Raw genomic sequence first — 23,963 nt, forward strand, 5'->3', positions numbered from 1 at the left:
AACACGAGAATGGGCCTTTCCTGCAGTGGCTCCCCGTCTGTGGAATGTTCCCCCCAGGAAGGTTCGCCAGGCATCTTCATTATACACTTTTAGGCGCCAGGCAAAAACGTTCCTCTTTAATCAGGGACTCAGCTAGACAGGTAAAGGAAAAGTGATTTATACGCACTGTATGTGCGATATAGCATTGTGCCGTCAGATAGTGATATAAAGTCCCATTTTCCTCTACCTGTTCCCTGTTAAATTTACAACACTTTATACTGAAACACTTCTTTGATGTGTCTAGATTCAGCCCAGGCCTTGGGCTGATTGACATCCAATGCCCTTTTAAAATGTGTTGGGGAGGTGGTTATTGGGTTGTTTTGATTTTGAGTGTGTGTGTGTCACCACTCTGTGACCTGTGGGTATAGGGCACTGTTATACGAATTTTAAGGTATCAAATATAGAATAAAAAAATAAAATAAAAAATCCTTCCAGCAGCACCTAAAAGACCAACTATGTTTTTATTTTGGTATGAGCTTTCGTGTGCATGCACACTTCTTCAGATACACTGAATTTGAAGTCCCCAGACGCTTATATGTAGAGAAAGGGTGGTGGGGTGGTGGAAATGGGTGATAGACTGACTGATAGCTGTTGACGACTGCAAACGACTGCAAATGGACTTGCATGAAAAAGCAAGGGGTGAGGTGGCTGAGGATTGCTTTATCATGTATAATGAGATAAGAATCCAACGTCTCTGTTCAAACCATGGAGAGACCAACAGCTATCAGTCAGTCTATCACCCATTTCACCCATATCTGAAGAAGTGTGCATGCACACGAAAGCTCATAACAAAATAAAAACTTTAAGGTGCTGCTGGAAGGAATTTTTTTATTTTGTTTCGACTATGTCAGACCAACACGGCTACCTACCTGTAAATATAGAATATTCATAAATGCACAGATATCTAAATATATGGACCATGTGTCTGAAATAGTATGGGAGAGCAATCCTGAAGCCATTTTGACTCTCAAATATTCCTCTGCAGTATATGGGCTCTGGAATACCCCATAAGGAAAAGGAGCAGTTTTCCCCCCTTATAACAGCATTATACTACTACTACTACTACTACTAATAATAATAATAATAATAATAATAGCCGAAAAATCATTGATCATTGTTTGGCTTTTATCCATTTCCGCAGTCACACAATCAGTCAGTCAGTAGCTGAACTGGGTTCCACAGTCACAAAAACAAATTAACCGAAAAAGCGTCATAAACAAAACCGCAAAATAAATAGCAAAAATGAAAGCGCAAAACTTTATCTGTTCCAGAAGTCCGTTTGACATCCGAAATATTTGAAAACCAAGGCACAGCTTCTGATTGGTGCAGGCGCCTTGGAAAAAAGGGCCGACAACCGCATCAGATGTTCGGCTTCCAAAAAACGTTCAAAAACCGGAACACTTCCTTCCGTGTTTTCGGTATTTGGGAAGCAAGGTGTTTGAGAACCAAGGTACCACTGTCCTTCCAGTGAGCACTCAGGGCTGATTTCCTTCAGAATGGATAGGTTTGATCTTCTTGCAGTCCATAGCACCATAATTCAAAAGCATCAATTCTTCGGCGATCATCCTTCTTCATGGTCCAGCTCTCACTTCCATAAATCACTACTGGGAAAACCATAGCTTTAACTATACGGACCTTTGTAGGCAAGGTGATGTCTCTGCTTTTTAAGATGCTGTCTAGGTTTGTCATTGCTTTTCTCCCAAGAAGCAGGCGTCTTCTAATTTCGCGACTGCTGTCACCATCTGCAGTGATCAACGAGCCCAAGAAAGTAAAATCTCTCACTGCCTCCATTTCTTCCCCTTCTATTTGCCAGGAGGTGATGGGACCAGTGGCCATGATCTTGGTTTTTTTGATGTTGAGCTTCAGACCCTATTTTGCGCTCTCCTCTTTCACCCTCATTAAAAGGTTCTTTAATTCCTCCTCACTTTCTGCCATCAAGGTTGTGTCATCTGCATATCTGAGCAGCACACGGAAACGCCAGAGCCAGTGTGGTGTAGTGGTTAAGAGCGGGGAACTTGCACTCAAAGTTTCCGTGCGCTGCTCTGGTTCGCCAGAAGCAGCTTTGTCATGCTGGCCACATGACCCGGAAGCTGTCTGCGGACAAATGCCGGCTCCCTCGGCCTATAGAGCGAGATGAGCGCTGCAACCCCAGAGTCGGACACGACTGGACCTGATGGTCAGGGGCCCCTTTAAATATTATGATACATCATTAAAGGGTAAATGGATCCCTGACCATTAGGTCCAGTCGTGACCGACTCTGGGTTGCGCGCTCATCTCGCATTATTGGCCGAGGGAGCCGGCGTATAGCTTCCAGGTCATGTGGCCAGCATGACAAAGCCGCTTCTGGCAAACCAGAGCAGCACATGGAAACGCCGTTTACCTTCCTGCTGTAGCAGTTCCTATTTATCTACTTGCATTTTGACGTGCTTTCGAACTGCTAGGTTGGCAGGAGCTGGGACCGAGCAACGGGAGCTCACCTCGTCACAGGGATTCAAACCGCAGACCTTATGATCAGCAAGCCCTAGGCTCAGTGGTTTAGCCCACAGCGCCACCTGCGTCCCTTACCTCTTGTAATAACTCAAGCTAAAAAGAATATATGGTAAACAACATGTAATATTGGTTAAGTTTATTGAAAAACAGATGCAGTTAACAAGGAAATAAAGGACCCACGCAGAAAAGGTCGGAAGTCATCAGGCGGGGAGGAAACGAACTTTATTTTTTCCTTTTCGAGATACATTCTCCATTCTGGTATTGGTGGTGGCCTGCTTGTAATGCTTTGGTGCTTTGGTGTTGCAAGTGGATTGGATGGATTGTTTATAAACCAATAAAGATTAAATTGAAAAAAATTAATAATTTAGTCAAGTTCACCTACTCTGCGTTAGAAAGTTTCTCCCTTCATCTTAAGGGAGGGAGGAGAAAAAACTTCACCTGTTGAATTTCTGCCTGGTATTCTAGGCAGAAATTCTGCTGGAACAACAGAAGCAGGGCCAGCAAGAAAGCGGCAGGACAAGCACGCTTTCTTCAGCTTGCAAAACCTCCGCTTCCCCTCTGCTTCCTCCCTCCGCCGCCGAGCGAGACCGCCCCACGGAGGAGCCACCGCGGCCGCCGCCTCTCCGGCCCTGCGCGCAGGAGAGCGTCCTGGCGGCGCTGCAGCCTTTGCGCTTCCAGCCCGGCTGCTCCAGGTGCCTCTTCCGCCTTCACCTGCCTGCCTGCCTGCCTATCTGCGTGCCTGGCCAGCCAGCCCTTTGCAGGAGCGCCTCTCCAAGCCCAGCTAGCAAATCAGAAGGAAGGAGCGGCGAAGAGAAGGAAAAGAAAAAAAGAGAAAGCGAGCGTAAAGTTCAGCTCCTCGCTTCCTGCCGGATCCGAATTATTGGGGTAAGTTTGCAAAAAAGGGGCGGGTGGATTTGGGTTAAAAAGAAAGAAAAAGGGGGGATGAAGAAAAACAAAAAAAAATCACTGCCAATTTTTTCTGGCAGCGAGTCGTCGTTTTCCCCCCATGGTTGGGGAGTTTTCTTGGAATCCGACCCACTTCCTTATCCTCTGTCCCGGGAAATGCTGACTTGCGTTTAACCCGTGGGATTGCCGCAGAGGAAAATATACACCTAACCCCTCCGTTTCTCTTTTACATTCTTACGTTTTCATTGGAGGGTCTGAAAAGTAGCTCACTTTAACGAGACGAATGCCGCAGTTAATGAGAAGCGGCAGCTTGTTTACGGTGATGTTGCAGATGGTCTAATTTAGGGCACGGCTGAGGGATTCAGTCAACTTTGCGGCGCGGAATTGCAAAACTATTAGTGTTAAATGAGCCATAGATTAGCAGCCATTGGGCAATATAGGAAATTTAGATTTCTACATAAAAAGATGGATTTCCCCCTCAAAATCTGCACGCTCTAATGAGTCCTCTGTTTACTTTTATTAACTGTGCTTGGAGTTTAGCTGCTTGATTCAGAGCGTTCAAGCTCTTTGCATACCTAATATCAGTACCTTTTACAACAAGCCTGTAAGGTAGGAAGGATGGTGTGAATATCCCCAAACTGTAGGGAAAAGCTGAAGGTAAGAAAGCAGCTTGAGAGTTCATGGCTTAGTTCAAAGGCACTCTAAAGCAAGATTTTACAATGATTTCTAGAGCTGCTACCTTTTTTAAAATATACTTTTACTGAGCCCCTTCATGTGTAGAATTTTCCACCCTTCTTTCAGAAATCTAACAGGTGAAGCTTTTCCTTATGTGAAGGTAAAGATAGAGGAATGGGGCAATTAAAACAAGTTGGCTGCTCCTGCTTCTGGTATTTGCATGTTGGGCAGTGAGGTAACATCAAATAGGATTTGCAAGTTGCAGCATGTCCCTCCAGCCTTCTTGGAGACTTGTTGCAATTGGTATATCTGAAAGCTGAACACAGTTCTGCTCTGACTGGCTAATGGTGGCCTGGGCTTAATTTATTTTGTGGTTCTCCAGGGCTCAGCCATGGCATCTGCTTATGGCACTGCAAGAATTCAGTTGGATATATGAAAGTGTTCTTGAGCATGTGCAGAGCGATATTTTTACTGAGTCCCCGCATTGCTGTTTCTACATACTATCTTTGAGGAGGGGAGGCTGTATTCTCAAAAAGCTTTTTGCTTTTATGTCAACCTGTTGTACTGAGCAGTACCATTCATATGGAATATAGGTACAGAGAGCTCATATAGTTTCGCTGCAGACTGTGGCAGCACTTAAGCAATCTCCGCTCTTGAGATGAGTTGCTGCTTGTTCACAGGGAGCCGTCTCTTTAATTCTTGTTTGTTCCTCTTCAGGGATTAGTTTCCCTGGGATTTCTTTCAACATGTTTCCCTGCTCAGAGGCCACAAATATCAGCCCCCTTGACATGTTTTGAAAGTCTGAGGAAATGCTTAACAGTGCAATCGTACACATGGCAGGTCTACTACTCTGAATAAAGTCCTATTGAGCTGAATGAGGCTCTTCCCCAGGTAAGTAGGTAAAACTCCCATATCATTGTTGTTAGGCACCCTGTTCATTGAGAAATACATCTCAGTATTTAGCTTGCAGCAACGTGTGGTTCTTGTAAGCTCTTTCTCATGGGAAAGATAAAGACCTTTATTAATAAACACCTTGAATCAGGATGTGGGTGGTATATTTTGGGTTGCTGACAGGCCCGAGACCAAGCAGTGGAGCAATCCCTTTGCAGATGTTCCTCTAGGGTTAAGTCCAGTCAAAGGCGACTATGGGGTTGTGATGCTCATCTCGCTTCAGGCCAAGTTTCTCCACAGACAGCTTTCTGGGTCATGTGGCCAGCATATAAAGATTTGCTGCCCATGTTTTATTAAGGCATTAAGCAGAGGTAACCAGTAAGTTTGTGTCTCTTTTCTTGGCTGCATCATTCCATGCTATAGATATCTCTGTGGTGCTGGAACCAAGAATTCACCCATTTTCTTCTCTTTGCTACTGGGGCCACGTGTGTGAAATGGGAACTGCTCATCCAGAGTAGAATCATAATCATAATTTATTATTTGTACCCCCACTCATCTGACTGGGTTGCCGCAACCATTCTGGGCAGCTATCAACATATATATAAAAACAAAACAAAACATTGCATGTTAAAAGGCTTCCCTATACAGAGCTGCCTTCAGATGTGACATCTGATGGGAGGACATTCCACAGGGTGGGTGCCACCACTGAGAAGGCCCTCTGCCTGGTTCCCTGTGACTTCGCTTCACTTCTGCCAGCAGACTCTTAGTGCTGGATCTCAGTGTCTGGGTTGAATGATGGGGTGGAGATGCTCCTTCAGGTATAGAGGGATGCAGGTGCTACTGTGGTCTAAACCACTGAGCCTCTTGGGCTTGCCAATTGGAAGGTTGGTGGTTCGAATCCCCATGATGGATTGAGCTCCAATTGCTCTGTCCCAGCTCCTGCCAACTTAGCAGTTCGAAAGGATGCCAGTGCAAGTAGATAAATAGTATTGCTGTGGTGGGAAGGTAAACGGCATATCTGTACACTCTGGTTTCCATCACGCTGTTCTGTTGCACCAGAAGTGGTTTAGTCATGCTGGCCACATGACCCGGAAAGCTGTCTGTGGACAAATGCCGGCTCCCTCGGCCTGAAAATGAAATGAGCGCCGCAACACCATAGTCGCCTTTGACTGGACTTAGCTATCCAGGGGTCCATTACCGTTTTTACCTACCTGCTCCTTCGGGTATACTTGGCCGAGGCCATTTAGGGCTTTAAAGGTCAGCACCAACACATTGAATTGTGCTCGGAAACGTACTGGGAGCCAATGTAAGTCTTTCAGGACCGGTGTTACATGATCCTGGTGGCTGCTCCCAGTCTTGTGCATGTTTTACTGAGCAGTCCTAATTTTGAACAACTGTACACCACTGTACATAGGCTAGTGCTAAACCAGGTGATTTTGGGGAGCTGATTGCAATGGCATGGTATGGAACTCAAAAATCTACTAGAGTCCTCAGTCAACACATCTGCTTGGGTCACTCTCTGGACCGATTGCCTAACTCCTTTTCCACTTTGTGTACTTGTCACATGGACATGGGAGTTAGTCACTGCTAGCATTTGAATGTCACCTGCATGACTAACACATTCTCAGATAGTTGCCAACACTGTGACCAAGCGAGGGCTGATAGAAGCCCAAGTGTCGCTTCACTCGCTGATAGCTGTTGGCCCAAGGACTTGCGATGGGTGGTGGAGGGTGTTTTGTCGGGTGGTCTAAGGGCAGTGGAGCAGCTCTGTTAGGCTAAAGCAGGGTTTCCCAAACTTGGGTCTCCATGTGTTTCTGAACTACCAATCCCACCATCCCTGACCACTGGTCCTGTTAGATAGGGATGTTAGGCATTGTAGTCCAAAAAGAGCTGGAGACCCATGTTTGGGAAACCCTGGAAGCAAGGGGCCTTTTTGGAGAATTAAGCAAAGCAATATAAAGCTGCCGCATCCATAATAATAATAATAATAATAATAATAATAATAATAATATAATCATAGAGACATCTACCTTACTTTAATATAACAGGGAATGAATGGTGGAGTCTTAAGTCATTGCCCTTGTGTGGCTGGCAGAAGTTTAATAATAATAATAATAATAATAATAATAATAATAATAATAATAATAATAATTTTTATTCTTTGTACCCCACCCATCTGATTGGGTTGCCCCAGCCACTCTAGGCAGCTTCCAGCATTTACGAAAACATAATACTGTATGTTCTTGCTCCGCTCCAGGGAATGGGCTGAAATGGAAGATCTTCCAATCCTTTCCCTCTTGCTTTTATTTTACGAAAATGGTGGTGGTCAGAGATAATGTGTGGTGGTACTGCTGGCATAGAGAGCACAGTGTTCCTCTTGTTTTTCTCAAGATGAGAACTAGATAATGCACAATCACCAAGGAATCAGACCGGCAGCAGTATAGCAGAAGTTTCTAGCTGATGTCGTCTGGGAGCATCTTTTGCATTCAAATGTGCTTGCCAATGGACGGCACATTCCAAAGCATAACTCTTGCTGTTTCTTTTCTTTTTTAAAAAAAGTTTATGATTGCTAACTTCACCTTATTGGCAAGGACCTTTTGACAGTCAGGTTTTAGCACCTCTTGGGAGCAGGTCTCAACCTGTTAATGTGAATAGGTGCTGGAACATAAATTACAGCTTTGAAAGCTCCAAAACTATTGTTGTGTTTGAGGGCCCCTGAGCGCATTTAAATGAACTCTAGCTTTCATCTGTGTTGAAAGACTTCTTCACTTTATAAGACTTTATATTTTCCTTTTTCTTCTCATGACTGTTGGATGTCCTTATCTCATGCTGCATTGCCTGTCACTGATAAGCATTATAAAGGTAAAGGGACCCCTGACCTAATTAGGTCCAGTCATGACCAACTCTGGGGTTGTGGCGCTCATCTCGCGTTATTGGCTGCGGGAGCCGGCATACAGCTTCCAGGTCATGTGGCCAGCATGACAAAGCCGCTTCTGGCAAACCAGAGCAGCACACGGAAACACCATTTACCTTCCCGCTGTAGCGGTTCCTATTTATCTACTTGCATTTTGACGTGCTTTCGAACTGCTAGGTTGGCAGGAGCTGGGACCGAGCAATAGGAGCTCACCCTGTCGCGGGGATTCGAACCGCCAACCTTCTGATCGGCAAGCTCTAGGCTCTGTGGTTTAACCCACAGCGCCACCCACGTCCCAATAAACATTATATTACTAGTTAAATTATTGTAATTTACAATGGGCAGAGTCTTCCTGTTTGCTTGCCTGCATATAAAGGGAGTTCCTATATATTGTGGGAACTACGCAAGAAGCACATTTCCCTATGTTTTCAAGCACCATTGAACTTTTCTTCGAAGCTTCGCCTAAGACGAGACGGCGCCTTTAGAAACTCTGCAAACCGTACGGAGAGCTGTAGAGCTGGGTTAATTTCAATCAGCACCCTTCTTTCCACGACTCTCTAAAATCCATTATAAAAAGTAATGAGTAAGATGCTGGTTTGCTGAGCTAGAAAACGTGGGAAGGAGCACTAGTGCAGGCTGAATACTTGCTTTCTTCTTAGGGAGGGGCTGAGATGAAAAGAAGGTGGGTGTCATGGTTACCAATCAAATGACTCTGATTATCAGAGCTGGCAAATACGTTCTGCAAGCAATGTCCTAAACGTTGTCAGGGGAATAAAAGGCTCTTCAGTTACATGGGTGGGATGGTGTGAAATTGAGTTCCGCCAGTAGGACTGATAAAGTTATTCCTTTCCTGTACTGGTGCCAGGAAATCTCTCTCTCTCTCTCTCTCTCTCTCTCTCTCTCTCTCTCTCTCTCTCTCTCTCTCTCTGTGTGTGTGTGTGTGTGTGTGTGTGGTGTGTTAGAGGGGTGGAGCAGCAATCTTGCTGAGTAATATTTTAATGTTTCTTAGGTGGGTGTAAGGCAGTCTCTAGCACCTATGCCTCATCCTCAGTGGAGACAAAGAGCTGGTTCACACATGCCCGTGCAATATTTGGTGAGAGAACTGCTCCCTCCTTACAGGGCATTGTGTGGAAGGTGAATTCAGAGCATTTGTTGTGTTGGATTCATGATAGCTCATTTGCACATTCATGTCGGTCCTTGATAGCATGTGTGTGTGTGCTGCCTAAGTTGCTTCACATGGCTGTCATCAGAGGCCAGCGTGTTAGACAAGGACTATGTATGTATGCCCAGCTTCACAATCTCATTCTGGCGTGAAGCTCACTGGGTATTCTTGAGCCTCTATCTGCCTAATCTACCCCTCCCAGGGTTGCTGTGAGGATAAAAAAACAGACTTAACAAGCGTCCCTATTTTCCAGGAAGAGTCCCAGAGTTATAATGAAACATTGAACTTTTTTTTCTAAAAAAACCCCTTCGCTATACAAGGCTGCCTTCAGATTCCTTCTAAACGAGATAAGTAACTATACAACCTTTAGAAAACATCTGAAGGCAGCCCTGTATACTAGGGAAGGTGGTTTTTTTTAAAAAAAAGTTTAACGTTTTATTATGTTTTTATATCTGTTGGAAGCCTCCCAGAGTGGCTGGGGCAACCCAGTCAGATGGGTGGGGTATAAATAAAAAAATTGTTGTTGTTGTTGTTGAATAGGACATTCCTAAACATTTTGTGAATCTTTGTACTTTTGTCCATTTACTGTTTTTATTTCCCCAATTTGAACTATAAAATAGTGATTTTCTTGAGTCAAAATGAGACTACCCCTAACCTAAACGTTTTTTTTTTTAATAGAAAAAAGGCACTGCCTCTTTTCATTGGTGAAATGTTGGCGGGTATGAAATAGGAGAATGAAATAACACCACCTTGAATTCCTTAGTGGAAAGCCAAGATATAAACATAATAAATAGCTGTGGTTTTTGTTATATACCTATCATGTTAAGCTAGTGATACCATTTCAGTCTTGGAATAAGATTCCTTGCAAAGTTCAGAAGCATACTCTTGGATATATTAAAGCTATGTTTCAAGGAAACAGTGTTTTGTATTCTGGTTGCTTTTTGTGTGTCCCAATAACTGTAGATGCTGTTGAGGAATGAAATGAAAATGCAGTCAGGGCCGGCCCTACGGCCAGGCTGGGTGGCGCAGGGCACCACGGCGCCGGCCCGCCAGGAGGGCGCCGTGAGCTGCGCCCGCCCGCTGGCCGGCTAGTTCGCCACGCAGCTGCGCCCATGGCAATTGTGCTGTGCCTGCGCGCTGCGCCCGCCCGCCCACCGCGCTGGGAAATGGGGCGGGGGGGGGGCGCCGGAGGGATCTGTCGCTCTATGGCGCCAGGGGCGCTTAAGACAGCCCTGAATGCAGTAAACCTATAAAAATAACTTGAAGAATCAGAGCACTATGCAAACACAACTGGTAGAGAAGCACTGTTGCACAATCTAGTGATGATAAACCAGGATGCTTTGATGTTGTTAGCTACCCACCATCAGCTGATAATTTCAATCCCGTTGATAAACTTTCCTAGGCTACATAACCTCTTCACCCTGGGAGTGTGCAACTCCATCATACACATATGACAATGTCTTGTGCAAGGCCTCTTTGTGTGATTCCTAGTTTAAAAATAAAAATAAAAATTGAGGAAGGAGAGCTGTGCAGATACCGTTGGGTTCATATAAAGCATATGCAACCTTATATGTGCGGCCCTGCCTTCAGGATCTATCTTTTAATTTAATTTAATTTATATACTGCCATTGACCTGAGAATCACAGGAGAGTTTGCAGCATAAAATCACAAACATACACAACATGTTGTTGTTGTTTAGTCGTTTAGTCGTGTCCGACTCTTCGTGACCCCATGGACCAGAGCACGCCAGGCACTTCTGTCTTGCACTGCCTCCCGCAGTTTGGTCAGACTCATGTTGGTAGCTTAGAGAACACTGTCCAACCATCTCGTCCTCTGTTGTCCCCTTCTCCTAGTGCCCTCAATCTTTCCCAACATCAGCGTCTTTTCCAGGGAGTCTTCTCTTCTCATGAGGTGGTCAAAGTATTGGAGCCTCAGCTTCAGGATCTGTCCTTCCAGTGAGCACTCAGGGCTGATTTCCTTCAGAATGGATAGGTTTGATCTTCTTGCAGTCCATGGGACTCTCAAGAGTCTCCTCCAGCACCATACACAACATAATAACAAACAAAATAATATCCCCACCCACAGTTTAAAAGCCCATAGATTGTTTAATCAGCCAAAGGTCTGGGAGAAGAATGTTTTCGCCTGGTGTGTAACGAAGGTGCCAGGAGAGTCTCCCTGGTGAGTTAGAGATGTCAGAGAATTCTAGTGGGAAATGGTCAATGTTCACTTATTCGTTTAATGTCCGGAGCAGAAATCAACTCAAGGATTTCAATTGGTATTCGCATTTGTTGTTTTCAGTTCTTCAAATTATATGAAATTGATTATGGTTCCCCTACCCTCAACCCATGCATTCAATTTCTGTTTCATTGGGAAATGAATGGTGTGGAATAACATGTTCATAATGCAATCAGCTATGTAAAATTCTGCCACAGATAATGCAGGTTATGCCCGAAGGTGCACTGTGGTGAAATGCAAACAGCATGGAAATATTTGCCTTTTTGCATCTACAAATATGGCTGCCAACATTGCCAAGGCAATGAAGAATATAATTGTAGCCATTGGGAGCTGAGGTACAAGCAAGTGGAAGCCGTAGAATTTTCCCCTTTGGGCAGCATTTTCTCTCTTAGGCAGCTAAACTGGATAGCTAGACTGGTCTCTGTGACTGTGATCTTTGAAAGCAGTGCTGTGTGGCTGCTGTTTGAACTCTCAATCAAGAGTTTAAAACTCAGGGGTCAGCAAACTTTTTCAGCAGGGGGCTGGTCCACTGTCCCTCAGACCTTGTGGGGGGCCGGACTTTTTTTGGGGGGGGGGAATGAATGAATTCCAATGCCCCACAAATAACTCAGAGATCCATTTTAAATAAAAGCACACATTTTACTCATGTAAAAACACACTGATTCCCGGACCGTCTGCGGGCCATATTTAGAAGGCGATTGGGCTGGATCTGCCTCCCAAGCCTTAGTTTGCCTACCCATAGTTTAAATAATATATACAGTATTGGGGAGAGGGGGGGGGGCGAGAGGCAAGTATTTCAGGTACTTCCTAAAGACTTATGATTATATTGCTCAATAACTACCTACCCTTCTGCAAACTGCTACAGGTAGGACCTGCCTCTTTTCCATAAAAGAGGGAAGTGATGCAAAATAGGGCATTAAAGAAGTTGGTCCTTACTGGGGAAGCTGTTTGCTACAGTCATACCTCGGTTTGCGACCGCAATCCGTTCCGGGGAGCCAGTCGCTCCCCGAATCGGTCGCTCCCCGAAGCACGATAGAACACTTCTGCACATGTGCGTGCACTGCGCAGATCACTCCTGCGCATGCACACACTGCGCAGATCGCTTCTGCGCATCCGAACACTGTGGAATCCGGATGTAAACACTTCCGGGTCCGCGGTGGTCGGAAACCGAAGCGGTCGCAAACAGAGGTGGTCGCAAACCGAGGTATGACTGCACTGCGTTAGCAAGAAACTAGGTGTTTTCTTTTTGCAGTCTGCATGGCACATGGAATCAAATCATGTGCTTGCACCCATGATTCCCAAGACTAAGATCGTAACTGGATCTTGCTGTTGGGTTTCCATGAAATCAGTTTTTCTGATGATCAGGGACCTGCAAATGTTGGATTGGCTTTGATTGCTGCCAATGATCCTTTCCCCAAAGAATCACAGAACCATTCCTGCATTGTAGGGGGTTGGAGTAGATGACCTTCAGGGTCCCTTCCAACTCTACAATTCTGCGATTCTATGAGTCCGTGGCTGGTTGCAGACATAATATTTAAAGATCCAAAGTGCCCCATAGAGGTCACTCACATTCTTTTCCCATCCTCTCTCCCTTGTGCATTTTCTTCCGTTCTTGGTGGTAGCCATGGGGCCGTCTTATGACTTCACCAAGGTTTGTGTAGCCTCCAGTATTTCTCTGATGAAAATAGGGATGTCCTATTTTAAAGCAGGACGTTCCAGGATCAAATCAGAAACTGGGAGGGGTTCTGTAAATCGGGGACTGTCCCTGGAAAATAGGGACCCTTGGAGGGACTGAGGTTGAAGTTGGCAGCAGTGTGTTGGGTGGGGAAGAGGCAGGCAGCAGCAGTACTAGTTGTAGTAGTAGTAGTAGTAGTAATAATAATAATAATAATAATAATAATAATAATAATAATTTATTATTTATACCCCGCCCACCTGACTGGGTTTCCCCAGCCACTCTGGATGGCTTCCAACAAAATATAAAAAATACAATAAAACATCAGACATTAAAAACTTCCCTAAACAGGGCTGCCTTCAGATGTCTTCTAAAAGTCAGATTGTTGCTTATTTTCTTGACATCTGATGGGATGGCTTTCCACTGCGGGCACCACTACCGAAAAGGTCCTCTGCCTGGTTCCCTGCAACCTCGGAGGGAGGGAACTACCAGAAAGCCCTCGGAGCTGGACCTCAGTGTCCGGTCTGAACGACGGGGATGGAGACGCTGTTTAGGGCTTTAAAGGTCAGCACCAACACTTTTGAATTGTGCTCGGAAACATACTGGGAGCCAATGTAGATCTTTCAAGACCAGTGTTATGTGGTCTCGGTGGCAACTCCCAGTCCCCAGTCTAGCTGCCGCATTCTGGCTGTTGTCTTTCTAACTAACTGAGAGCTGGAAGAGGGCCCCCACCCATTTGACATCTGGCACAGAGCCCCCTTTTCTCTGTTCTCTTAATTGAACATCACTCCGGCTGGCTATTACATCAATTGAATCTGTGAACATACAGCGTACTTCCCCCGCACCCACCCACAAACTGGTCTGGCACCCGCAAATTCATAATGATATTAAGAGGAAGTGGAGTCAAGGGGATTGAACAGGAAAGCCATATGCAGCTCTTTTGGTTGCGTGAGCTTTTTCTTAGCTGCAACCTTCTACGAAATCTCCGAAAGACTCCCTCCCCACATCCCTAAGCGTCTTGCCCTCCCTCCTTAATATATATTTGTTTAAGACTGGACCTGTCGGAAGAAAAAGAGAACTCAGTTTCTTCCAATTTAGAAAGGCTTGGAGAGGGTACCTCCTCGCCACAGGCAACCAGTTGCATGCTTAATTGCAAGCTTGTGTTCACTCCTTTCTTGTTGTTTTCTTTAATAATTGTGCAAGCTTTTGGGAGCCAATGTTAAGAGGAGAAGTAGCACATATCCGATATCTGTTTTTAAAATCTCCTGGCACAAAATAAAAGCCCAGATGCTTATTTGCTCTGTGATGATACATACTCCACAACCAAAGCATTCAAAGGGCTTCAAGTTATTTATTTATAGCAATAAAAATGTGCTGAACGTGGACTATGAAGTACCATTTCTAATACCTATATTCTTTTCCTCCCCACGCACTGTAGGATTTGAAGGCGTGCGTTGAATTTATATATGCTGTTCCTGCTCGTGGAAGACATTTCATTCTGTCCAGGGGGCTTAAAGAAGAATTTTATCTCGCTTCTGAATATGTGTGGATAGCACTGTATGCTGTTTTGGAGCTCTGAAAGTGAGGAATGAAGTTGCCAGTATGTCATTCAGGGACATTGATGTGGATATAAAAGAATTCCTAGTGAGCATCAACCTGGGGCAATACTTTCAGAACTTCCAAGACTTCGGCTATAATGCTTTGCAAGACTGCATGGGGATAAACAACAGTGCGCTTCAGCAAATTGGAATAACTCCTACTGGGCACCGCAGAAGGATTCTCAAGCAGCTGGAGGTCATGTTTGCAAAAATGCTCGAAAAATCTGTGCCTGTTGAAAGCCAGAAAGCTGATGATGCCAAAGAGTTGGGAAATAGCTGTTCACAGCCATTTTGCCGCAGTTCCAGCACACACACCCTAAATCCAAACGGCGGTGAAACAAGCAGGATGCCCAGTGTATGGGCCAATAAAGCTTGTGGCAGTAATTACACGTGTGAAGATAATAGCAAACTTTCAGACCATGAGTCATTAGAAGTCAAAGACGACACGTCTTCAGGTCTAGATTCTCCTAGCTCATCCTGTCAGGACTTGAAATGCTCAACAGATGTTGCCTCTCTTCCGAGGAATGCAGTGAAAAATGCGATGTCCAAAAAGATACCCCTTTCACTCAGCGGAAAAGGGCACTCAGAAGCCATCGATTTTCAGCCAGGTAACACACCGGAAGAAACATCATTTCTGTCCTCTGGTTTTTCTTCATCTGAAATGAAGTCTGGCAGAGATGAGCACTTGAAGTTTTCGGAGCTGGAAAGCTTGTCCGATACTCCGCCAGACTCCCCACTCTTTGAGTTTAAAGGCGAAATGGTAGAGAACGATTTGTACCGCACTTGCACTCAGAGTACAAAGGGAACTTCTAGGCCAACACGCTCCTTCATGCTCAGGCACCGTCCTGTTCCCGAACTACCTGGCTCTTCCTCAGCGGCGAAGCCTTTGATGAGGTAAACTTTAATAAATTTCTGTGTTTTGTGGTGCTTTTGGAGTGCTCAGTGTATGTATACTATATACGGCTCAGCTTCATGTATACTGTTTCCGTAATCCTTACAATTCTTAAAGATTAGTCAGTTTTATTCCCCAGAGTGGCTGGGGAAACTCAGCCAGATGGGCGGGGTAACAACAACAACAACAACAACAACCTGTGTATTTCCAGACAGGGAGGCTGAGGCCTACGGTCACCCAGTGAGTCCATGGCTGATTCAGTATCTGAACCAGGAATTTATTGCTTTTCACCTCAGTCTCTTGACTGAGCTCTTTAGTTGAAGAACATGGATGGTGATGGGGCCAGTGTGGCTTATTGCACAAATGTGGATAAACTTGTGAGAACATATGTACCGTAGGGTTGCCATATTTCAAAAGTAAAATTTCTGACACCCGCAAAGTTGTTGAGCTTTTTTCAGGAAGACCCCGAAACTATGGAGCTTCACCCAGAAATAGTGATTTTAAGGGGGGGGGGAGTATTTGATCCCCTGCTAAATTTGTCCGTTTGCCCTCTGACGAAGAAAAGAACAGTCCGTAATTTTAATGGTAGGTTTATTGTAGCTGTGAGAGACAGAATAACAACAGGAAAACCCCCCAGAAACCCAGAAGACAAAAGTCAGAGATAGATGTGCATTATAATGAGTGAAATAAGTATTTGATCCCTTTGCAGAAGATGACTTAGTACTTGGTGGCAAAACCCTCGTTGGCAATTACAGAGGTCAGACATTTTTTGTAGGTGGCCGCCAGGTTTGCACACATCTCAGGAGGTATTCTGTCCCACTCTTCTGGATTAGTTGTAGTTTCCGGGTCACCTTCAAAGAGATGATGTGCTCTGACCATGATCTCAGATATGTTTCCATGCCCATTCAGCAGCTGCCAGTGGCATGAAGTGGGGGAATGGGCAATGCTCGTTGCAATAACTTCAGGATATGGGAGAGGTTGAACTAGACATTTCAGAGGGGAAGACCAGAACCGCATTCAAACCATTTTTGTAAGCCGCTCTATTCACCTCTGCCCTGAAACAGATAGCCCTCAATTTTGTGGTCTTGATGCACAAGCCGCAGAACTGTGGTCACCCTTTGTTTTTCAATTAATTGTATTCAATGCCATGCACAGACACTGAGATTTGTTAAGAGATGCAGACTGCTGAATTTGAAGCTTTATAGTTAATGCTGCTGCTTGTCTGTTAGTGCTTAGATTCCTCCCCAAGCTCTGAAAAAGTTTAGTGTCCTTGTGTAGTGCACTTATCTAGTGTTCTTTCATGCCTGGATTTTTAAAAGAAATTTTCTATATTATTATTCTCCTTACATACGGCTAAGGGACAGATTCTCCCCCCCGCCTCCCTGAGACCTTTACCTGTCTTTGAAAATTGCCTCTAGCTTGTTAAGCACAGATTATAGAAGTCTGTGTGTCCTTAGAAATGTAAAGGAACTTTTGGGGATATGGAACAGCACAGCGGTGCTAGCAGTATGGCTATGAATTCAACAGAGAGCTCATGTTTTGTCACCTCTTATTTAAAGTGTGCTGCAGAGATTTTTTTTTTTTAAAAGAGAAATGTCCTCACTGAAATTTTAATACTGAATCTGTCATGCAGAGTAGCCGCACTGAGCAAATAACTCTGTGTGTCCCCCTCCCACTTCTATCTAGAGCCTGGACTGTGTTGTTTAATTGGTGTCTTATTACGTAACAAAATATGTTACTTGGAATGCTGCATTCCAATCGACTGTTACTTTGTAGCTTGAATGCCGTGGGAAGGTTACAGCGTTTGGGGATTTTTAGGTTAGAGAAAAGGCGAAATGAAACAGGTGTATAAAAAATATTCATGGAGAAAGTGGATAGAGGGGGAAAAAGTCTTTCTTCTTGTCTCTTAATACTAGAACTTGGGGGACATCCTGGATGTTGAAAGATAGACACCACAAAGTGCTTCTTCACAGCAACTCACAGAGTTTTTGCTTCCCATCTGTGAAAACAGGATGCTGGACTGGATAGTCTAGCACCGGCATAGGCAAACTCGGCCCTCCAGATGTTTTGGGACTACAACTCCCATCATCCCTGACCACTGGTCCTGTTAGCTAGGGATGATGGGAGTTGTAGTCCTAAAATATCTGGAGGGCAGAGTTTGCCTATGCCTGGTCTAGCAGGTTTTGATGTTATTAATGCCTTAAATATCACATTGGCCCAAATATAAGGCGCACCCGCACCTTTAAAATTCAAAGCTTATTTGCAGGTGCGGCCCGCCTCCTGCCACTACCGCTCTGAACGGGGAGCGGCTGGCACCCTGTTCCCAAAGCCGGTGGCGGAGTTCAGCTCTGAGCATGTGGCGAGCCCATCCATAGCTGCCAAGTCTCCCGTATTCCCCGGGAAACCCCTGTTTTTCCAGCTGTCCCCAGCCGAAAAAATGGATTTTTTTGTTTTTTCCCGGTTTATTCTGACGCGGCGGCCATTTTGGAACTGGGCAGAGCATGCTCAGAAGCAACTTTTGATGCTACTTTGCCCAGTTCCAAAATGGCTGCAGCATGACTTCTGATGCGACGGCCATTTTGAAACAGGGCAGAGCAGCATCAAAAGTAGCTTCTGAGCACGCTCCGCCCAGTTCCAAAATGGCGGCAGCGCTACTTCCGGTTTGCTATTTCCGGTCCAGTCCCTTATTTCTCAGGCCGGAACTTGGCAGCTATGAGCCCATCTCCCAACACTACTGCCTCCCGGCACTACCTCCCCAAGCTGGCGCCGGGGGGAGGCATGGGAGCGGTGGGAGGGCTGTGTGCCGCTGCCCCACTGCCCTTTCCCCCTTCCTTAAGGCGCCTGGGGGTCTTGGGAGACATGGTCGGGGCAGGCGCCATTGTCCTGCACTCCCAATGGCCCTCATGGGCAGCTCTTTCAGCAGCGATAACCTAAGGTCATGAATATAAGCGGCACTTTAAGATTTCACAATCGGAATTTGAGGGGAAAGTGTGGCTTATATTCAGGCCAATACAGTCCTTCAGTTCATGTGCTCCCCCTCCCCTTTTGGAGAAGGAACCTGGAGTACTGTGTCCAGTTCTAGGCACCACAGTTCAAGAAGGATACTGACAAGCTGGAATATGTCCAGAGGAGAGCAACCAAAATGGTCAAAGGCCTAGAAACGATGCCTTATGAGGAACGGCTTAGGGAGCTGGGCATGTTTAGCCTGGAGAAGAGAAGGTTAAGGGGTGATATGGTAGCCATGTTCAAATATATGAAAGGATGTAATATGGAGGAGGGTAAAAGGTTGTTTTCTGCTGCTCCAGAGAAGCGGACACGGAGCAATGGATTCAAGCTACAAGAAAGAAGATTCCACCTAAACATTAGGAAGAACTTCCTGACAGTAAGAGCTGTTTGGCAGTGGAATTTGCTGCCAAGGAGTGTGGTGGAGTCTCCTTCTTTGGAGGTCTTTAAACAGAGGCTTGACAGCCATCTGTCAGGAATGCTTTGATGGTGTTTCCTGCTTGGCAGGGGGTTGGCCTGGATGGCCCTTGTGGTCTCTTCCAACTCTATGATTCTATGATTCTACCTGTGAATGTGATGAATTTTTTATTTTTTGCACACCAGTTTAGCTGTACTGGACACGGCTTGGCTTGCCTCCTCGCAAGGCCTTGATGAGGGAGCCTGTCAGGGTGGCACTTGCTTGCACCTCATTGTACCCTTCAAAAATTTGCACCCGGGCCCCCATGCTATGCCACTGGGTGGATTATAGGAATTTTGAGACCGGGAACATTACCCACTGCTAGTTAACCTTTCGTTGGTGCATTTGTAAAGAGATCCTCTCTCATTTCTGCATTACATCACTTTTTGATTTTAAATCTTTCAGAAACTCTAATGCGGTGTTTTGAAAAGAGCATATTGATAGCACTAGCACTCAGAATTTCATGAGTGTCTTGTTGTATTTGGTTATGTTACAAGACATGAGTGGTTTGACATGATGTGAGTGTTGCCTTTGTTTCCTAAGAAGATTCAGAGAGACTTTGTTTTGTAATTTTAATAAAAGTAATGAGTCAAGAGTTTCCTTGTCTGAGAAACCTAATTGAGATAATATCAAAGTGACATGCTGCCTACATGAAGAGATTTATTTTGCAATTTTTTGAGGACTTAAAAAAAAAACACCTTTTAGTTTATGGGAACAGAGAAGGGCCACAGCAGATTCACTTGCACAACAGCTGTGAATATGGCCAAATTTATACTCTAAACTCCATAGTTAGCCTTCCTCAACTTCCAGATGTTTTGTACAGCAATTGCAATCCACTCCAGTCAGGTTGACGAGGCTGATGGGAATTGTAGTTTGAAACTAGGGATACACATATTTTTGAGTCCATTATGTCCCCCCCCCCTTTCCACAAGGGGACAAGTTAAGATACCTTGGCACCTTTTGGAAGAAAGAGCAAGCTAAAAGTTAATTAATTAATGCCCATCCTGTGTGGACTTTTATCAGTGTAATTCTGGAGAATCATACTATTTTGGGGGTTATAAAGAGGTTCACAAGTTTTATGTGAAGACTTTTCTGGGAAGCCAGCTTTTTTATTTTATCACAGATTTTATTCTGCATTTCTTTCAAGGAAGTAAGGGCAAATTGCACATGTTTCCCTCCACTCATCCCATTACATATGTCGAAGCATATGTTTTGGGTTTTAAACTGCTTTTTTATTTTTTAAAGAACCTTTTTTTGTTGACAAGATTTATATTTTTTCCCCCTACCTTTCTGTATTCTTGGCATGGATCTTTATTTTCAATATGTATTGCTGAGGAATAATGCTGCTTCCATTATTCAGAACGTACTTCCACCTGAAAATTAACATAGCCTGTGTGGGACATTGCACACACACACACACACACACACACACACACACACACACACACACCACAAAACCCAGACATGCCATTTTTCAAATGGATTTTTGAAATGGTTGGTTTGCAACTTTGCATAAATATATTGTTATGCATCCGAAGTGCTGATCAGTTTGCCGTTGCATTTGATGTTGAGATGATGCTTATCATGTTTCCTGTCAAAGTGACTGGCTGATTTCTGTGTACGGTCATGAGCCGTTGAATAAGACTGTTTTATTCTACATTGTTATACATTCTATGCCATAGACTTAACTATGTATCAAAACTCTTGCTTTTTAGCGTATGTGTGACAAGTATTTGGAGACTTTGGACTCAGAGACATTGGCAAAGAAAAAACGCTTTATATGCGTTGTGTGTACATTATAACCCCGTGACACCAGATGGCGCTGTGGAGTTCCGTTTTCGCCAACCTGATTTCTCATACAAAGTTTACAATGCATTTAACACTTCTTTGACATGTCTAGATCCAGCCCTTATCCCTTGTTCAGCACATGTATCAATAGCTGTTAATATTCTATTGTCACTTTGCATATCATGCTAAACCATAGCATGACATGCAGGAGGAATAAGGTACCATGAACACCCCTCCTCCTCTACTTCCCGTTTAGGGAAGTTTTTAATCTTTGATGTTTTATTATGTTTTTAATATTGTGTTGGAAGCCGCCCAGAGTGGCTGGGGAAACCCAGCCAGATGGGCGGGGTATAAATAATAAATTGTTATTATCATTATTACTTCTCCCATATAGCCAGAAGGAGTTCAGAAGCTTTTCCTTTTGGCTAGCCATGGTTTGTCCTGTTGCCCCGAGTGACGTATTTTGACCAGTGATAACAGTGGTTAATTTCAAACCAACCAACCTCAAACAATGGGTTAGAAAGCACTTTTTTTAAAAAACCCAACTATAGTTGGTATTGACCACAGTTCTGGCTGGAGATAGTATGGTAAGCTGTGCTTAATTAAATGCAGAAGTGCCCAAATTTCTCTTCCCAGCTGTATGGGGAAGGAGAAAAAATGGCAGCACACAAACCCACCTTCCATTGAGGCTTGTGAACTATTAAACTTTGATTTAGTGTGAAGTGCAAATGTGGCCTTTTGGAATAAAAGTATCACGGATATTCATTGAATTCCTAGTTATTTGTTTCAGTAGTTCGGCGCTGCCTTTAAATTATGTGCTGTTAGAAAAATGGGGGCTCACCTGCACTTCCACCTACCCTAACACTAAGAAAACCTGATATTTACTGCTAAATAGGAGAAAACCTTGGGTTGGGTTTTCTCAGGATTTGCTGCAATTGAGCGCTATCTGAAGAAGTGTGCATGCACACGAAAGCTTAGACCCAGAACAAACTTCGTTGGTCTCTAAGGTGCTACTGGACAATTTTTTTAATTTTTTAATTTCTTTTGACTGTGTCAGACCAACACGGCTACCTACCTGAATCTAGCAAAAAGCAGTGGGACAAAGGCAAAACTGCTAAGACCTTTGCCTAGGACAAGCAGAATACTGGAATCATAGAATCGTAGAGTTGGAAGGGATCACAAGGGTCATCTAGTCCAACCCCCTGCAATGCAGGAATCTTTTGCCCAACATGGAGATCAAACTCACAACCTTGAGATTAAGAGTCTCATGCTCTACTGATGGACCTATGAAGTGTGGACAAGCCCTATGGCAAAATATTAACTGTGCTGAAAAATGGAAAGCAGTGCATAACATTAGTGCTAGCATTTTGTGAATAAACATGACTGGTTGTTGTTGTTTTTTTAATCTGGTGATTTAAAGTCTATACTGTATTTCCATCAGAGAAACTAGATGCATGTTCTGCCTTATATTTATCTCTTCACTTTGGTGTTTTTCCAGCTCCCTTCAGGAAAGAAGAAACGTGAATGGTTTAAGTATCCTTTGTTCCGAGACCCATATTTCGCAAAGAAGTAAGTTGAACTTTGCAGCTATGAGGAAATTATACTGTAAAGGTAAAGGGACCCCTGACTGTTAAGTCCAGTCATGGACAACTCTGGGGTTGCATGCTCATCTCACTTTATTGGCCGAGGGAGCCGGTGTTTGTCCACAAACAACTTCCGGGTCATGTGACCAGCATGACTAAGCCACTTCTGGCAAACCAGAGCAGCACACGGAACGCCATTTACCTTCCCGCCGGTGCTGTACCTATTTATCTACTTGCACTTTGACACGCTTTCAAACTGCTAGGTTGGCAGGAGCTGGGACCGAGCAACAGGAGCTCACCCCGTCGCGGGGATTCGAACTGCTGACCTTCTGATCGGCAAGCCCTAGGCTCTGTGGTTTTGACCACAGCACCACCCGCGTCCCTTAAATTAAACTGAGTTATTGGAAAATGTAAGAAGAAAGACTGAATTTCTTATTTGGGAAATATAGCATGATAACATCGAGAAGGACATCTTAATAAATAAAATATCTTTATAGATGATAAGTTGGCACATCATACATTTCTTGAATTACTTATTTCTTTCAAATAAAGAAAAGATGCTAGCTTTACTTAATATCTCTTTTTTTGGGATAGTGTAGATTTGCTTCGATTGTAATGAAGGAAAAGTGCTTGAGCATAGCTCAAATGTCTTGTATCTCCCCCGGGGAGAAATGTGCTTACTGTTACTGTTCTTTTGTGGAGGAACATGTGCGAGGTTTGTTTCAGGTGTGAAACCCAAGAAGCACAGAAACAGGATGTGTGAGTCACATGTGGATTCTTTGATGCTGCTTTCTCATCACATTTTTGTACCCTGTGCACTTATCAGTAACCTTTAATCGCTTCCTTCTTTGATATATGCTAGGGGAGTGTTTGTATAGTCTTAAGTATGTGTGACGGTAGCAGAATCTGTTTTCAGAAAAATGTGTGCCACCAGATAGACAATGGCTGGCTGGCAGGCAGGCAGGCAGGCAGGCAGGCAGGCAGGCAGGCAGGCAGGCAGTTGGGGATAATTCATACAAAGAGGCGGCAGTGCTAAACTCTTCTCTTCCCCAGTTTCTCTTCTCAAAGCTTCTTCATCATCCTACTTTTCTCCAGTCAGGGCTTGCTTCTGAAACTAGTTTCAGGAGGTAAAACTTTGCTCCAAAATTCTTCTGAGCAGCTGACCCTTTAAACATGCAGGTCATAATGTTGTCACCCCAAATTAGATGCTACGTAAAGTGTAATACAGGCAGGGCAGAGTGACGGAGCAAATTTGGGGCTCATTCTGTTTGTCCCATGATTTCTTCTGTTTATCCCTTGATTTCTACTCACAGATCCAAGAGGTCTTTAAAAAATAAAATAAAATAAATTATCCCACCACTTTCTCTGGGAAAACCCTTTGTTTACCTACAGAAAATCCAATGAACGCTTGTAAACAGTGGCTTTTCCTGTGCAAAGCAACAGGACCAAAAAAAAAAAAGAAAGAAAAGAAAAAAGGAATAATTTGTGTCGTCAAATGAAATCACAGGCAGGATTTGAATTATGAGCAGCGGATTGAGGATGACAATAAATGTAATAGAGGAGATACGTATTAGATATAGTTTGACATATAAAGCGGCAGAATATGGGTGGAAATGAAGACACCACAGAGGTAAGGATGGGATATCACCTTGTTC

At 44.3% G+C, this 23,963-nt stretch overlaps 1 protein-coding gene across 3 annotated transcripts in view; it reads left to right on the forward strand.

Moving 5' to 3' along the window:
• The first annotated feature begins 3,174 nt into the window (after positions 1-3,174).
• Positions 3,175-23,963, forward strand: part of ARAP2 (ArfGAP with RhoGAP domain, ankyrin repeat and PH domain 2) — a 126,817-nt gene continuing 106,028 nt past the window's right edge. For 2 of the 3 annotated variants that reach the window (XM_060278927.1, XM_060278929.1), the window contains exons 1-3: positions 3,175-3,414; positions 14,426-15,479; positions 22,224-22,294. In XM_060278927.1, coding sequence (XP_060134910.1) covers positions 14,590-15,479; positions 22,224-22,294 — 961 coding nt within the window. In that variant the 5' untranslated portion in view covers positions 3,175-3,414; positions 14,426-14,589. Of the gene's footprint in view, positions 3,415-4,827; positions 5,002-14,425; positions 15,480-22,223; positions 22,295-23,963 lie in introns of all 3 variants that reach the window. The other variant, XM_060278928.1, reaches the window with a different exon arrangement.

The sequence above is a fragment of the Zootoca vivipara genome, chromosome 9 (assembly GCF_963506605.1).
Source record: "Zootoca vivipara chromosome 9, rZooViv1.1, whole genome shotgun sequence".
Lineage (NCBI taxonomy): Eukaryota > Metazoa > Chordata > Lepidosauria > Squamata > Lacertidae > Zootoca > Zootoca vivipara.